Below are 16,253 nucleotides of genomic sequence, written 5' to 3'. Positions count from 1 at the left end.
AGACACAGTTGTCTGTTAAAACTTTTATTCCAAGCAGACCACAGGTCCTTTATTTGGATATTGACATTCACACCAGCCTTTACACGGCGTGGCATAATGTGATTAAAATATGTCCACTTCAGCTACGCAGAGCACGTCCAGATGGTAACTAGATGCAGAAGCGTAAGAGTTCACCTTGTCATAACTTAAACTGCTCGTCATTACTCTCCATCCTCCTCCGAAGACTCCTCAGCCTCTTCCAACCACTGGATGAACTTCTGCAGCTGTTTGAGATAAATAGATAAATTGTTGTTAGAAACCATGAAACTGCTGCAGAGGCCGTGAATGTAAAGCTATACTCAGGCTCAAATGTGAGTAAATGAGGAAAGAATATATATAGCAGTTTATAGGCTGTTTCTCAAACATACGTACAGCACCCTTTGTTCTGTTTTCTATCAAGATGATCCCACACTGCTTCAATAATGTTAGATCTGGGCTCTGGGAAGGCCAGCCCATCATAATGATAGTGTTTCACTACATGTTTTTGTATCCAGGTGTGGATACACAATTGTCGCAGGTGTGTTTTTACTGCTTTAGTCGTGTATTTGGGATCATTATCATGGTGAAAGATGAAGTTGTTGCCAATCAGATGCTACTGTATTAGGAATCAAATCTGAGAGTACCAATTTTGACAAGATCCCCAACACCACTGGGAGCAATGCATCTCCAAACCATGAATGAGCCTCCACACTGTAATACAGATGGCTGCAGACACTGTTGTACCTCCATACATACTGTCAACAACGTGAACCAGAAAGTTTCAAATTTGCATTCATCAGTCTGTAAGATCTGTCACCAATAATTTTCAGAGCACTTCTTGTGTAATTTGGCAAACCTCAGACTTGTCTCCCTGTTTCACTTCCTTAAGAGTGGCTTCTTGACAGCCACTTTCCTACTGACAGTTTCTTATGAGGCTTCATGAACAGTAGATGGATCGACTAAAGGTTCTCTCAGTCACATCTTTGCAGGATATATATATATATATATATATATATATATATAAAAATTTAAAATTGGTTCTTTGGTCTGCTATGTGTAAACAGCACTGGTTTATAGTTAGATGCCTTCACAGGTCATAGGTTGGTGTTAAGTGGCTTAACAGACAAAACGAATTCCTCTGAAAAAGATCAGTTACAAGGACTGGACTAAAAGTGAGTGAAAAAGAAGCCAATGTCCAAAGAAAAACTGAAAGAGTTTCAGAAAGCCTGGAGAATTAAAATATTACAGGAATGTCTGGGCCTCTTGGAAACAAAATATAAAAAAAATGGGGGGTAGCTCGACTGTACATTTGCACAGTACTGTAATTCCTTTCTTTACATATACATACATTTACACTAAACTTGTTCATAACGTGAATACTGAGCTTAAACTTTGTTGCTGCTCTGTGCTGTCTCCTGTAGTTCACACTGTACTTACCCCTTGGTTTTTGCGGAGCTGTCTGCTTTTGTCACTGGTGGCTCCCTGAGAGAACCAGCGCAGTATCATTTCCTCCTCCAAGATTTCCAGCTCGTACATATTCATGAGGACCTGAGTTACAAACAAAGCAGCATATTCATCCTCATCCTAACATCCTGGATAAAGACACAGCAAACAATTCAAACCATTGATTTTAACAATGCAGTTTTGCACGTATAAGTGCTCATTGCTCCTGACCTTGACCATAGCAGCCCAGTGGCTCTCCTGCTCCAGGAAGTGTTCCTCAAAGGCAGACAGGCAGTCTAGATGGTCCTGTGCTCTCTTCACATAATTCTTAAACACTGGCGCCCATTTCTTCAATAGCTGACAGCAGCACAAAGGAAAAAAGAAAAAAAGAAATGGAAAATAATTAAGTTTTTTGGGGTTTTTCTGAGCTTCTGTTTTGTCATATTAAAAGTAATAGACTTGTATCTTATTCACCGGCAGAAGCAGAGTAACGTATTGTGAAGGGGTGAGATGTGGGCCCGGCTGCTGGAAAGGGTACTCCAGTACCACTCGGGTTAAAATCTGCATCACCTCTTTCAGACTGATATTGTAGGCATACCTGGAAAAGGGAGGTTGGAGGGGGATTGGGAAATGTCAAACTAAGCAACAATCACTGCAAAGACGAGCAACACAGGTGTGAGTCAGTTCCCCCTTACTTTAGAGAGTTGATCTCAAGTACGAGGTTGTCACAGCTGATGTTCTCCTCCAAACCTCTCTGCAGGGTCCCGAGCACCTCCATGTGGAAGACTACATAAGGGAAAAAACATGTATTAGTATTATTATTCGTTTTGCAGTTTGTGTTGTCATTTTCGGGCCAGTAGGGGGCAGTATTAGAGTTCCACATGCAGGCTAGCTAAATGAGACATGCCCTCTCACCTTTGACATCGTCCATCTCAGGGGAAGGAATCACCGGGTCATCGGGGTCATCAGTGTCGCTGTCTTCACTGTCACTCTCAGGGTCTGGATTCAACACCAAGCCTGGGAACACACAAAAACAAGCATGCTGGGACTTCAGCTGAAGCATCATGGGAAATGCCAGTTCCATGACGATGAACTGCTGCTCTACCCCAGAGGCACTGCGACAGCTCCTCTTCCTCTGTGTCATCCAGACTGCTGGCCTTCCAGATGTAGCCTTTTCCTTCTGCTCCAACTTCTGCAGGATTGAAAACTGGAAGACAGGAGAACATTCACATCAAGCAGCTTGATAACATATAAACTGATCTAATACAGACTTAATACACACCTTTCTGTTTGGTTTTGTCCAATCTTTGGCCAACCTCAGCGTCATCACTGAGGAATTCATCGTCATCCTCTTCTTCCTCCTCTGGATGGTGCATAGACACCACGGTGCCTTCTGGTAGAGAGATGTTTGGTCCAATTACCACCTGTAAAACAGTTCATAGAAACATTCAAATACGCAGATACTGCAAATCTGACTTTATATCTGATGACGTTTTACAAGACGATCACTGAATGCACGTCCCTGATTTCATGCATTGAACTAAGCGCGTGTACAAATAGCTATATATTTGTACTACTACTGTGGGTAATTACTTAGCTTTTGCAGCAGGAAGGTGCAAAGGAGCAACAGCCAGCAGACTGTAAGCCAAATCTGAAACCCTGTTTCCAGTTTGATTAAGACTAGTAAAATCATTCTCTTTTAGCGTAAATCAAAGCTACTTTTGGACATAAAAAAAGAACACAGAAGACTAAATATGAAGGACACGGGCAACCAACTGATTGGCTGAACTTTGCACAGACGCTAAAACCAAAATTCTTCTATCAGTATTGCTCAATATCTGACATAGTGTGGCATTGCAGTGGATATATGTCAGATTATTTTTTGCCCATTTGCCCAGATTTGTGGCATCTCTACTAGACTCCAGAGGGTCACAGCTACTACACTAAATCCAGTTAAGAACCAGATATTTGCTGTGGTTATATTTCTGCAATAACAAGCCATTTTAGATCCTTTCAAAGTTTTTGTCAAATCTGCTGATGTTTTCTCTAAAAAGGAGCAAAGAAATGTCAAGAAAAATGGAAAATTTGCCAGTCTTAATGGCAAAATGCAATATCCTTAAACGCCTTTAAAATGCAACATCAATTTGCCACCAGACAGAGTTTGCTTTGCAATCGGATATAAAAGCTGATGTGGAGCTTACATCATATGCTAGAACACACTGTTTCTTAAGAGTCACGCCCTCTTTGACCTCAGCCTTGTTGCAGATGACAGACTGGATGATCTCCACATTACTGGCAATGTGAACATGATTCCAGATGTAGGCATGATCCAGGACTACATTGTCACCTATTGCAGTGAACCAATAAAAAAAGAAAAATGTTAACTACACTTCTATAACTTAAAAATTGAAGCACTGAGTTTGAGTGGTGCTGGCCAGAGAGCTCACCTATGATGCAGTTGTCACCGATGACACTGTTCGAGATGTAACAGTTGGCACCAATGCTGGTATCACAGCCGATAAGAACGTTCTCCTCCATCTGGCTGCCATGGCCCAGGCTGACACCAGACGCCCTGTAGACATTGTGGCGAGAGTATGTGCAGCTATGTCCCTCCTGGTCTGTGAAGTTGGCCTCGGGGGTCAGGGGATAGACCCACCGCCGCACAAGGTCAGACGACACTGAGTCATACATTAGAAGGTTCGACACTCGGACACCATATCCGTCCTGTGTGACATGCACATGGATCTGGTTGCCCAGAATCTAAACAAAGAAAATGAACAAGGGTCAGAAATGCTCTAAATATTTTTTGTGGCATTATTCAAATTTCAACATAATAATGCTTGCATAGTACCTCTTCATTGACCAAAAGCCCTCTAACAAAGTCATCTCTAGTTTGGTAGTCAAAATTGTCAGTGAAAAGCTCAGCAACCTGAAAAAATGACATCAAAAACAAAAATGTTACTGCAGCCAACAATGACAGTTAAATATTTCCCCTGTGTGGACCAAAACCAACCTGCGGGGAGCAGATACTGATGTGGCTGTCCAGGAGGTCATGTCTGATTTCAAATTCCTCACTTCCACTGTGGAAAATATTCTGCAAGTACGACAAAGACTCAAAAAGTCAATCGAACCCCAAAATGCATCAAAGATATAACAGACTGCCAAAGATACAACTGTTTACCATTGGAAACTGTAGCTTCTTGAGCCCTTGTGTCTTCTGATAGTGTAAAATCTGCTGGCTCTTGCTGTCCACTGCCACAATGACATCGTCTTCCTCACAACGAGACCTGTGACCCGGCGACGATTCTTTAAAGATCATGGTCATCACTGAGATGTTCTTGTCCATCTTTCGGCGATGCCTTAAGTGCACAAAAACACAGCCTTGTGGAAACACTTAGATCAACACCATTTCTCATGTAGAAAAAGGCTGGCCGGTGGACTTTTACCTGTGCTCCTGCAGAGCCTGGCTGATATCAATATTGGATACCACATCTCCGTAAACCAATATAAAGTCTGAGCGCACCAGGGACTTTGCATCAACATCCCGTAGCACATCCCCAAGGGAGCGGTACAGGTCCGAAGTAATGATGTGGACTGTGTTTGGAGAACTGGGTCGACACCACTTTGATTTCCTGTCAGACACAATATTCATAAGTTTTAATACAATAAGCTTCAGAAAACAAAAGCTCACACACACAGTAGCAGGGAAACTCACTGCAAGTGCGCCTTGATTTTACTGGCCATCCAGCAGCAGAATACAAATGTTTCCTGCACTCCAGTAGAAGTGAGGAACTCCAAGGTGTAGTCGATCATGGCAACGTTACCCAGCGGCAGCAGCGCCTGTCATCAATGAAAATGTGACAGTTAACTGGAGCTAAACAATCCCGAGACTCGCGTGATTCTCTCATTTTAGCAACTACTGTACAGACAGCAACAAGCACGAGTTCAAATTTTGTTTGATTAAATGCTTTCATCATCCGTATGAGTGATGCCCTGTCACTGTTTACAGCATGGACACAGGCTAGCCTCCATTAGCATTCTGGTTAGCTTAGCTCACTGCCTACCCGCGGCTGGTCTTTGGTCACTGGGAAAAACCTCCGGTTGAAGCTGTCAGCGACTAAAACCGCCTGCAGCGGCTGTTCCTCTTCCTCCTGGTCTCCTGCACCTTTTCTACATGAAAGACCAGACGCCGACCGACTTTGTTTCCCCCCCTTACTAGCCATGTTTGACTCCCAGGTAGTAAGTACCAAACGCTTTCGTCAGACACAGCTACGGCAGCTGTAGCGGGACAATTCTGTGGTAGACAATCCCCGCGAGAGCGCGTGTGTGAAGAAAATTACAGTTTCATTTTCGTGGGTCACATACACATGTGGCCGCACATGTATGAATAACGCATGTATGATAACAGTGCCAAACCGCAAAGTTGAAACAACACCACTTCCACACATATATATATGTTAGATTTAATGTGTGTGTGTGAAATAAATATAGCACCGACATCACCACACCAGGGATGTCGGTCAGTAAGCGCATTTCCTTACTGATTTCACTCAGGCCTGTCCACGGTGCTCACCGCTTCTCGCCCTAAGGTAGCAGAGTTCCGTTGATGGAACCAGATGTGCAGCCTACCAGTTCCAGATGCACTAATGCACCCTCATAGACCTGATCGGAAAATCAGGTTTGTAAACTGAGTACTGATGTTTTCTTTTCCAAAAAGAACTTCGAAATCTCGATTAGTCTGACCACAAAACAGTTTTTTTTACTATGTCTCACTCAATTTCAAAGGAGCTGTGGCCGCAAGAAGATGATCGCATTTTCACCTGTGTTTGTGGATGGCAGTGATTTCCATGACAGAATCATGCCTGTTTTTAATGCAGTGCCACTGGCTCAGAGTGCAGTCCCACAATTCTCTGTTTCTTGATATTATGTGTTGTAGATGATTCAAAGCCATTGGGATGAAAATTATTATGAAACTGTTTCACAATTTAGTTTTTTTTTTACATAGTGGTGAACCTCTGCCCACCTTTACTTGAGAAGCTTTGCCCCTCTAAGATGCTCTTTTTATTTCCAGTCCTGTTAATGACCTGTTCCCAGCTAACTTAATTAGTTCCAAAATGTTCCTCTACCCGTTTCTTTTCAGTGCCACCTACTTTTCCAGTCTTTTGTTGTCCTCATGCCTACCCTTTTTTGAGACATGCTGGTGTCATCAAATTTAAAACCTTATTGTCTTATAATGGCACATCCTCTCAGTATAAACATTTCATATGTTCTCTGTGTTCTGTGAATAAAATGTGGGTTTATGCAGTTTTCAAATCAGTGCATTCTGTGTTTAATTACATTTCACACAGAGTCCTGTTTTATTAACTAATTTGGTGTGGTTATAGATTTTAAAAGAGATTACAAAATATTCATCTGGTGTAAATGAAATCCACGCTTGAGCTGCTGAAATTTTTTAAATTACATAAAAGAAAAATGTGACCTCCATGTGGAACATGGAATCTCAGTACACTCATACAATCAGCTCCTGTTAATGTTTTATTAATTTTATGATACTGGCACTGGAAGGCTAAGTACAGCAGTTTATTTCAGCTTCAAAGGAAATTTTCATTCAATACTAAAATGAAAGACAGATGTGTGAGTTATAAAAGCACACTGTAAAATAAATAAAGGAAGGTATTATTTGTCTTTTTATTGATGGCCTTTACATCTCTGATGTGCTTGCTGAAGTTTATGGGCTCTTCATACAACTTGTGGCTTTACATAAATGCAGTATTGGATATTGGAAAAACATCATTTGCAAAAACTGTGGTGCATGGACTCTTTTTCTCTAAACTCCTATATTTTGTGTTGGACCACAAATCGCACTGTCAATATGAATAATGCTTAAATGACACATATATAGCCCAGAAATAGTAATTTAAATAGTAATTCATTTTTAAAATAATGATGATCTTTACCATATCTTCTCACAGAACATGTGAACAACCTGTTTTACTTTAACAGAAACAAAAACATCTGGCTCCTGCCATCCAGACATTTAAACAGGAACCATCATTCGCTGTTCTGTCAAAGCTCGACAGTTTGTCACACCGTTCTCTCTAAGCCTTCTTAAAAGGCATTACGCCGACAGGTGTTTGGTTATCTTCTTGGTATGCTCCAACACCAAGTAGTATTGCAGGGTCTTGGACTTCCAGGACTCCGGGATTCCCTCAAGTCCGACCTAGAAAAATGAGAACAGAACATTTCATAAATCAAACTTAAAATATGTGCACGTGAATATGCTAAATTAGCAGACAGCCCCACCTGAGCCCCAAGACAGGCTCCTATGAAGGATCCTCTGCTGCAGGTGCATCCCCCGCAGCTCATGGTGTCTCTGACAGCCGTCTCATAGCGAGTGGCTGTCAGGACTCCGTGCAGCGCGGCTTGGAACGCACCGGGCAAACCTGAAACATCAGAGGCAGATATGAATGGCATGAAGGCATTTTTCCTGGTTTGTCTCACAGCTATCCAAATTACACATACCGCTTTTTTACCACGTTACTGTTAAGGACTACACTGATGGCAGAGGTTGAAGGAGCTTATCAAAGATACCTCATGCATTTGTGAAGACAGAGGGGATCAGCTCTTGCGGAGTTTTGGATAAATTCTCCTTCACCTGGTGGATGTGTCCTGAAATCAGGCAGAGAGGGTGCAGTAGTGAGTCACACATAAGATGAGATGTTAACTAAAATACTAAACATAACTCTCTGCATATCTCTTTATCCTATAATCGTTATGTCGCATTGGAACTGAACCTTCAGAGAATAAGGTAAAATAAACTCTTTGATCACATGAGTCGGTCTCATGACTTTAACACAGGGAAGGAAATATGCTGCTGGCCTCACGTACCGATGACTGCTTTGTCTAAATCTTGAGGCTGCTTTCTGTTTGGGTCATTCAGCTGATTGAGCACCGCGTCCAAGGCTTTTGGATCTGGACCATTCAGGATGAAATGTTCCAGAAACCTGGGAAAAGAAGTCGGTGTGGAGCATTTCCGTTTTATGTTTTTCTTTATACATCTTTGTAGAACAGTATTAAATATGTGTTCTGATTTTGCCTCACTACAGAGAAAGGTGTAATCAACCATGCAGCCAAACTGGAATGATCTTTAGAGACACTCAGCTTTCATGTGGCTGATCAGTTTATTAAAATGTGAAATGTGTTCTCTTCCCTATTTTTATACTCTCTGCTCCAAATACTTCTTATTATGCCCAATTTTAATTACCAGATCTAATAGTCTATTGTGGTTTCCAGGTTAAAAACTAAGTTTTATTATTAACCCTTAAATAGCCAATTCTAATCCAACATGTGTAAATAAGTGAAACTGGTGTGCTGGAAGATGTCCTGACCTCGCTGCTGCTAGAGTCTCTGCCACACATTCATCATTGTTCTGGGTGACACGGATGGCCTGTTCCACCTTCTCCAGCATATCGGGCTGTCCTGCATAAAAAGCCACTATAGGAGCCAGTTTGGCTATTCCATCAATCTGACAGTCGTTCTCACAACCTGAAGGAAACCAGGACATATTTAGGTTAGAGAGGTTTGTCTTCATAACGTCAAACTGTGAATAATTTCAGAAGCTTTACCCGTCTCCTCTTTGCCTGCATCCACATTCTTCAGGAAGCTCTTTAAACTTGCATGTCTCCACGGCCCATCGATGGGCAGCTGAGGTCTTGGCCCTGCAGAAGTCCAAATTGCATATTTTGTCAAAAAGGTAACGGACCTCAGGGATATCTCCAAGATTTCTCTTACCTCCCCTCTCTCTGTAAGGATCATTGACGGGCGTGTCATACTCTGATCCTGGCCCAAAAACTTTCAGTGTGCGCTGCTTCAGGTCATCAATGTTTAGACCTGGTCAGAGAGATCAGGCATCTTAGACAGTGTGCGAAAATTCCCTACACACTGCACAAACCAAGTCCCTGCATGCAGACTATGTGGCTCTAGAGTAATGCGTAATATTTCTTTGAGGACAGCCCACTTTCTTCTATTTTCCTTATATCACTTGTACAGATATGAGGCAATTTTATGTGTCCAGTTCTAGTTAATCCCTTTATGTTGGACCAAGTGCTACTTCTGGTAGAATTTAAAGCAAATCCATCCATAACTTTATCAATAATTCTACTGACAAACAGAAAAAACAAACTGAATCAACTGCATAACTTCGCTTGCTGTAGATAGTAGTAATCTGAAACCTACTATGACCTATAGAAATGTAAGTTTAGTTTAATTTTAGGGATAAAGTCAGCAGCACTACCTCCACATTCAGACAGGGACTCCAGCAGGACATATGCCTGGTCTCCATAGCAACTCTGCTTGCCAGTCTCCCTCCTGTAAAAAGGGTTAGCGGACTCAGGGTGGAATTCTGGGTTTGGATTCGGAGCCAGGATCCCCTTTAACTTCTGGAGGTCGTACACCCAGTGGAGAGGCTGTGCTGCAAGAGACAAGATAATTACACTCTGAACCTTGACATTACTCAAAACCTAAGGAGATGTGTTAAAAATAAGAAAGGACTGAAAATCCACTTCCACTCGTACAACCTGAAGATCTGAGTACTCAACTCAAACCAGGAAGCTCTCAGCTCAGCTGAAAGATACCTGCTAACCTTATGGCAGCTCAAAAGTTATAGTCTTGACACATTTGACAGGCGACAGAGTTTATCAGTCTCTCACATTGTTGTGGAAGAAATCTGGCCCACTCTTCTTTACAAAATTGATTTAGTTCATTGATGTCTGTTTTCATTTATGCACAGTTCTCTTAAGGTCCCATAATCGAATTGCAATCAGGGTGAGGTCTGGACTTTGACTGGCCCATCGCAACACGTGGATTCTTTTATTTTTTCAGCGATTTTTTTTTTTTTTTTTTTAAGAGATTTGCTGCTGTCCTTGGATCATTGTCTTGTTGCATGATCCAATTTTGAGGTGCCTGAGGTGCTCACACTTGTGATGATCAATTAATCAGGTGCACCACTAAACTAACCCTGCCATGGAAGTAGTATGGTGATATTGAGTGTTTCACAGAACGGCATTTTAGTCCCCTATAAAAACTGTCTTTCCAGTTATTAAACACAAGCATGATTACTTTCATAGATCATCAATGTAAAACAAGTGTGACACTATTAATACCTGCAGCATCTGCCACTGCTGATCCCATGATGGCTCCCATTGCCCTGTTTGCCAGAGCTGAAGCCATCTGCAAAAATGTACAAAGAAAATACATTCAAAAAAAATAAATTTTAAATGAAATGAACAGTTAATTTCATTATTTTGGCAGAGTGGACTGTTTAAATTTTCTTAAAATTAACATTTTCTGTTTCCCGCTTTTGTAATGTGGCTAAAAATTATTTTCTATTGCTCACTATTTTATAATGACAAACCATTAATCCGGTATTCAAAAGCTTAAGCTTTGAGCAAACATAAGAGAGTTAGTGACCGCTTACAGGGCATTTCTCTTATTATATTTCCCAGCAGTCGGTTTTCTACTGTAACAAAACTCTCCAGCTGATAAGCGGTCATATCGATTTCATCTGCGCTCGACTACCTTTCCTAATCACCTGACAAATCGAGCACAGCTTGGCGGAGCTTTCACCAAGTTGTAGCCTGCTAAATGATTAGAAGCTTGGTAGCTACTCACAGAAATATAGCACTTGCTGTTTGTACTCGTTCAAGCTACAGCCAGGACCCTAGCAACCATGACAGCAGAGTGCTAGCTAACATACTCTTAGCTAGCATAAACTAGCGAGTTGCTGAGGCATAAATAAAAGTTCACAAAGAAAAGTCTGACCTTAGCCTGCGTTATATGTAGCCCACAGCGTACCGTAATTCGTTTAAAACCTTTTACACCAGCAGTACGAGCACCAGCACCACGACACACTTTGATTCTGAAACTTGTTACGAAAGCTTCGGCACCGCCCACAATGAAATGTCTCAATTACCCGGGCCCTCCTCCGGCGAGGAGAGGAACTGTGGTCCTGCATGAGGAAGTCAGAAGTAAAAGAGAAGAGTGTGAGGGTGATGAAAGACATGAATGATGACAGCAAGACAGTAGTGAGGTCTGTGGTAGCAGCTACTGGTAGAAGGTTTAGGCATGATGTGTCATTACATAAGGTGCCCTGAGCCCCTTCTTGTTTGCAGTGGTGATGGACAGATTCCTGGTCTGGCAGGAGTCTTGATAGTCTATGATGAGAAGAAGCATGAAGGTCAATAAAAACCAGACAGAATATATGTGTAATTTGTACAGTTTTTTGGCCAAACTTTGTGGTTTTAATGCTTAAAAAACATTAATTCACCAGCTTATATAAATGAAGATGGATAACTGAAATTCATAATGACAATTCATAATGGTCTTTTTGCATTTAATGATAGTTTTTCAATGTGCTTTTCACTGTTAGCAGAGCCAATGTTGTGTCAAAAAAGGATTGCTGTCCAAAAAGTGATTTACGGTATTTAAAGGTACCAAGTATTAGTCTTGGAAGAACACAGCTCTTTACCATTAGGCTTCCTGCTGTTGTGTAATGAAAAATTCTGGGTGCAAGTGTAACCCAGGTTATGTTCCTAAGTATGAGTTTGTGATCATTTGGCAGGCATTGAACGCATCACAGTGCTGTGAGCATAGGAGCCTAATGGTGTGTTCTTCCAAGCTAGCTGACTTAAAAATTTCTCTGATATTTTTTATTTTATTTAATACTTTGTTTTGTAGATTTTCATTTATTTTCACTTACAACATATTAACTAGGTAATGTTTTATTTAAGGAGTTTTTGTTGTATTTCTATTTTTTGTAGTACTTCATTGTTGCACATTACTCTTACAGTTTATTTAAAACTAGAAATAATAAAGCAGTTGAGGTGTTTCAGCCTGTGACATTCAGTATCTGTTGGTGCTTCAGCTGTTTGAATAAGTGTAAGTCAACGCCAGGCCACGCTTCCAGCTGAGTTTTTAAGTAGTGTGTAACACCATGAATGAGGAACAGTAAATGTCAATAACTGATCAAGAGTAAGTTTTTCTTAGTCTTTCAATGAAACACATGGACAGGCACCTAGGATTAAATCTTTTGCTTCGCCATCCACAGCTCTCATCATGAATGACTTCTCCTGTGACACAGAGCGCTTCAACACTTTCATCACTTCTGACAACAAGAGATTTCTGTGTGTAAAACCAGGCAGTTATGCAATTGCTCAGAAATGATCTGTCCATAGACAAGGACGCAGGTGCCCACCTATGACCTGGTTTATTAATACTAAGCTAAAGAAGAAAGGATCTCACTGTAGTTCTCACAGCTCAGGACAAGCAGACACCTGATGACTACTGAATGGAACTAAAACAAGAATTCATAATTATGTTTGTCTATGTTTGATAAAACTCTGCATATGCAGTCAGGAGACTGATGACCTGTGAAATGAGCTGTTAGAAATGTGCAGATATGTGTAAACATTATATGTAGCAAAACTTCTGACCTACAGGAAATGACGACATCGGATATCATGGCTGCTATAAAACAAAAAATCATTCATATGATAAAAATGAACAAGTTGTGTTTCCAACTTTAAAACATCTTAGTGTTTGCTGCACTTTAATTCAAGATTAATCTCATTAAATGTATGAGAACATTTAATCACATGGCCCCATAACAGCTGGGATGGCTCCAACCTTGAAATGAACAAGCAGAAGGAAGTTGATGGATGGATGGATGGATAATCCAATGGGGAACATTAAAGGCCCTCTCACCAGCTTTCATTTATTAAATTTGTATTTACTGAACGATTTCTGCTGTGTATTTGCATTGATACTCAGACAACAACTCACATGTCCTCTTTCTGTTTGTGGTGCATGATTCAGGCAAACACATATTACATATATAGATTGTTATGTTATGACACAGTTTCACATTTAATGCTCTATGATAATGACGAGGTCCAGTTTAATAGTACTGCTAGTGTCTAATGAAATGAATTGAACACATGTGATTTTGGGGTCCAGCAAAGTGAATATTTTTCACTGTGGATAAAATACATGGAAAGGTTTAATGAGTCATCAGCTACTTCACTACAAAGATGATGTGATTAAATGTTCTCATACATTTAATGCGATTCATCTTGAATTAAAGTGCAGCAAACACTAAGATGTTTTAAAGTTGGAAACACAACTTGTTCATTTTTATCATATGAATGATTTTTTGTTTTATAGCAGCCATGATATCCGATGTCGTCATTTCCTGTAGGTCAGAAGTTTTGCTACATATAATGTTTACACATATCTGCACATTTCTAACAGCTCATTTCACAGGTCATCAGTCTCCTGACTGCATATGCAGAGTTTTATCATCATGTGTTCATGAGAGACAAACATAATTATGAATTCTGATCATTATGAAAACCGTTACTTCAGTTTGTTTCTGGTTTGTTGTAAGGAAAAGAATTCTGCCAGTGGAACAACTAAATTTACTTGCAAAGTTATACAATTAGAGAATGATTCATCATAACCAAGAATTGAGTTCAAACCTCAGTTGTCACCAGTTACTTGTGCAATCATGCCATAGACAAGTTGTTCATTCAATGACACTTTCATAGCACTGTTTTCTAATACCCAACATCATCAGCAAACGGAGTGAGTATTTTGTCAGCGCCATGTTTCTTTGCATTTTGGGAATGAAGCAAAGAAATGAGATGAATGTTCATCAACGAGGAATTCAGACTTGGTGGTAAATTGCACACATCCAGACATCCAAGCTTCTGGAGGCTTTGTTAAGACCCTAGGGGGATTTGATGTTTCAAAGTCCTCATAAAAAACTTAAATTTGCAGTGCGCCATTGGATTTGGAGACTAATGCTTGATGTCTGTAACATCTGCCATCACATAAAGCCTCACACATGCTGGTTTATTCATGTGAAACTTCTGCATTTTTGAAAATCAACTCTAAAGTTTTTAAAAAGAGGTACATAAATGAAAATGTCATTTACTGAAACTTGCTCGTATAAAGCAGATGATTCACTTCTCTTTGAATCATATCACACTCCCAAATTAATTTCAACTGGGATCCATGTTCAGTAACACCTGACTGATGTGCATTTTGAACATTACATGTATCATCCCCAGAAGTACTATGAGAACGATTTAAATGCGTTTAAACAGCAGTGAACCTTCATTGTGGGCACAAATGAGAACACATTTTTTGCCTGGGTATAACTCAATGACTGTATAATGCTAAATGATTAGAAGCTCGGTAGCTACACACAGACACATAGCACTGTGATTTGTTTAAAACCTTTTACACCAGCAGCACGTTCACCACGACACACTTTGATTCTGAAACTTGTTACGAAAGCTTCGGCACCGCCCACAATGAAATGTCTCAATAACCCGGGCCCTCCTCCGGCGGACTGAGTGGAGATTATGTGGAGATTGCAAAAATGAAATAAAACGTTTCTTTTTAGTGTAACAGTAATAATTGTGCTGCATATTTTAATAGTCTATAGAGATTTGATGTTTGCTTCGAGACTGTGGCTGGAGAAGTATAGAGAAGGCCAGAAGGAGTTGCACTGTGTCATTGTGGATCCAGAGACGGGGTATGAGAGGAACTGTAGTCCTGCATGAGGAAGTCAGAAGTAGAAGAGAAGAATGTGAGGGCGATGAAAGACACGAATGATGACAGCAAGACAGTGGTGAGGTCTGTGGTAGCAGCTACTGGTAGAAAGTTCAGCCACGATGTGTCATTACATAAGGTGCCCTGAGCCCCTTCTTGTTTGCAGTGGTGATGGACAAATGAGGAAATGAGGATCACAGGTTAAAGATGTGTTTGGGGCAGATGAACTGCTGAGGTGACCTCTAACAGGAACAGGCAAAAGAAAGAGATTAAATATTCTTACGGTTTGAGAAATCTATCCAGAAACTGGAACACAGTACACAATCTGTAGTTACAGTAGATCAGAGAGTGCCATCTCCTGGCCAGCAGCGGTAACTGCTGCAGACATGAAGAAACTGGATGAACGTCATTCTCCCTCTGTCAAAATATTACATTATTAGTATTAGAAATGTTCTATTACAAATTAGCCTGCAATCATGGGTATAAATGCAAATAAGCAAATAGTAATTCAGAAAAAGAAAAAAACACCAGCTAGCTATTGTTTGGACTGCAAACAAATAAACAACAAGTAAAAGTCTTTATTTAACCAGGTTCCAGGAGACCAGCACAGAACAGAAGAAGCTTAATTATTTAGCAGTATGCCTAAAGTCCACGAGACAGTGTATTATACACACTATACATCAGTTCTACAGTAGATAAACTAGAAGTTTCAAAACTTACAAGTTATAAGCTTTATATTGCATATGTGTGTCATAAAATGAATAGTCGTATGAATTTAACAGTCTTGCATGTGTCCTGTCCATCAAAGGATAAAATAGAGGACTAAATGATAGCAAATTGGTTTTGCTTTTTCGAGCATACCTTAATCCAGGATTGGGCGATTCATTTTCCCAAGAGGCCACATGAGAAACTGGAACACACAGGCACAGCACCACAGTTCCAGTTTCTCATGTGGCCTCTTGGGAAAATTAATGTTCCAACCCTGCCTTAATCAGTGCTGGCACAGTGCATGCTCTTATCACCATTGTCAATAAAAGACTGAAAGTGATATCACTGACTGAATTATGGCCAGAGGAGTGAGATGCTGAAAGCAGAGGTGCAGAGTTTGTGGATGAAGAACTTAATGACAGTTATGTGCTGTGAAGCAAAGTAGTTTGTAGGCTGAGTTGACACTAGTA

The 16,253-nt window shown here is 40.6% G+C and overlaps 2 protein-coding genes across 4 annotated transcripts; both read right to left on the bottom strand.

Moving 5' to 3' along the window:
* Positions 1-8: 8 nt before the first annotated feature.
* eif2b5 (eukaryotic translation initiation factor 2B, subunit 5 epsilon) lies at positions 9-5,756 on the bottom strand. The gene is made up of 16 exons (XM_040044867.1): positions 5,526-5,756; positions 5,177-5,301; positions 4,908-5,093; positions 4,643-4,820; positions 4,475-4,555; positions 4,313-4,390; positions 3,909-4,221; positions 3,663-3,808; positions 2,744-2,885; positions 2,567-2,668; positions 2,377-2,478; positions 2,157-2,247; positions 1,936-2,059; positions 1,693-1,818; positions 1,456-1,566; positions 9-263 (listed from the first exon to the last, which is right to left on the bottom strand). The coding sequence occupies exons 1-16, from the start codon at positions 5,682-5,684 to the stop codon at positions 201-203; spliced, it is 2,127 nt and encodes a 708-aa protein (XP_039900801.1). The 5' UTR covers positions 5,685-5,756; the 3' UTR covers positions 9-200.
* Positions 5,757-7,125: 1,369 nt separating this feature from the next.
* On the bottom strand, positions 7,126-11,419 carry LOC120741812 (crystallin J1A-like). 3 transcript variants are annotated; one of them, XM_040044872.1, is made up of 10 exons: positions 11,281-11,419; positions 10,623-10,689; positions 9,755-9,931; positions 9,253-9,351; positions 9,087-9,179; positions 8,850-9,006; positions 8,350-8,465; positions 8,053-8,130; positions 7,765-7,904; positions 7,126-7,681 (listed from the first exon to the last, which is right to left on the bottom strand). In XM_040044872.1, the coding sequence occupies exons 2-10, from the start codon at positions 10,687-10,689 to the stop codon at positions 7,580-7,582; spliced, it is 1,029 nt and encodes a 342-aa protein (XP_039900806.1). In that variant the 5' UTR covers positions 11,281-11,419; the 3' UTR covers positions 7,126-7,579. The 3 variants fall into 3 exon arrangements, with proteins under 3 accessions (XP_039900806.1, XP_039900807.1, XP_039900808.1); XM_040044873.1 differs by having other exon boundaries at positions 11,314-11,419; XM_040044874.1 differs by lacking the exon at positions 11,281-11,419 and adding an exon at positions 11,131-11,246.
* Between the last annotated feature and the right edge of the window lie 4,834 nt (positions 11,420-16,253).

The sequence above is a fragment of the Simochromis diagramma genome, unplaced genomic scaffold (genome assembly GCF_900408965.1).
Source record: "Simochromis diagramma unplaced genomic scaffold, fSimDia1.1 OVJJ01000663.1, whole genome shotgun sequence".
Taxonomy (NCBI): Eukaryota; Metazoa; Chordata; class Actinopteri; order Cichliformes; family Cichlidae; genus Simochromis; species Simochromis diagramma.
The sequence above is the reverse complement of the archived record's forward strand: the minus strand, read 5'-3'. Positions and strand labels throughout refer to the sequence as shown.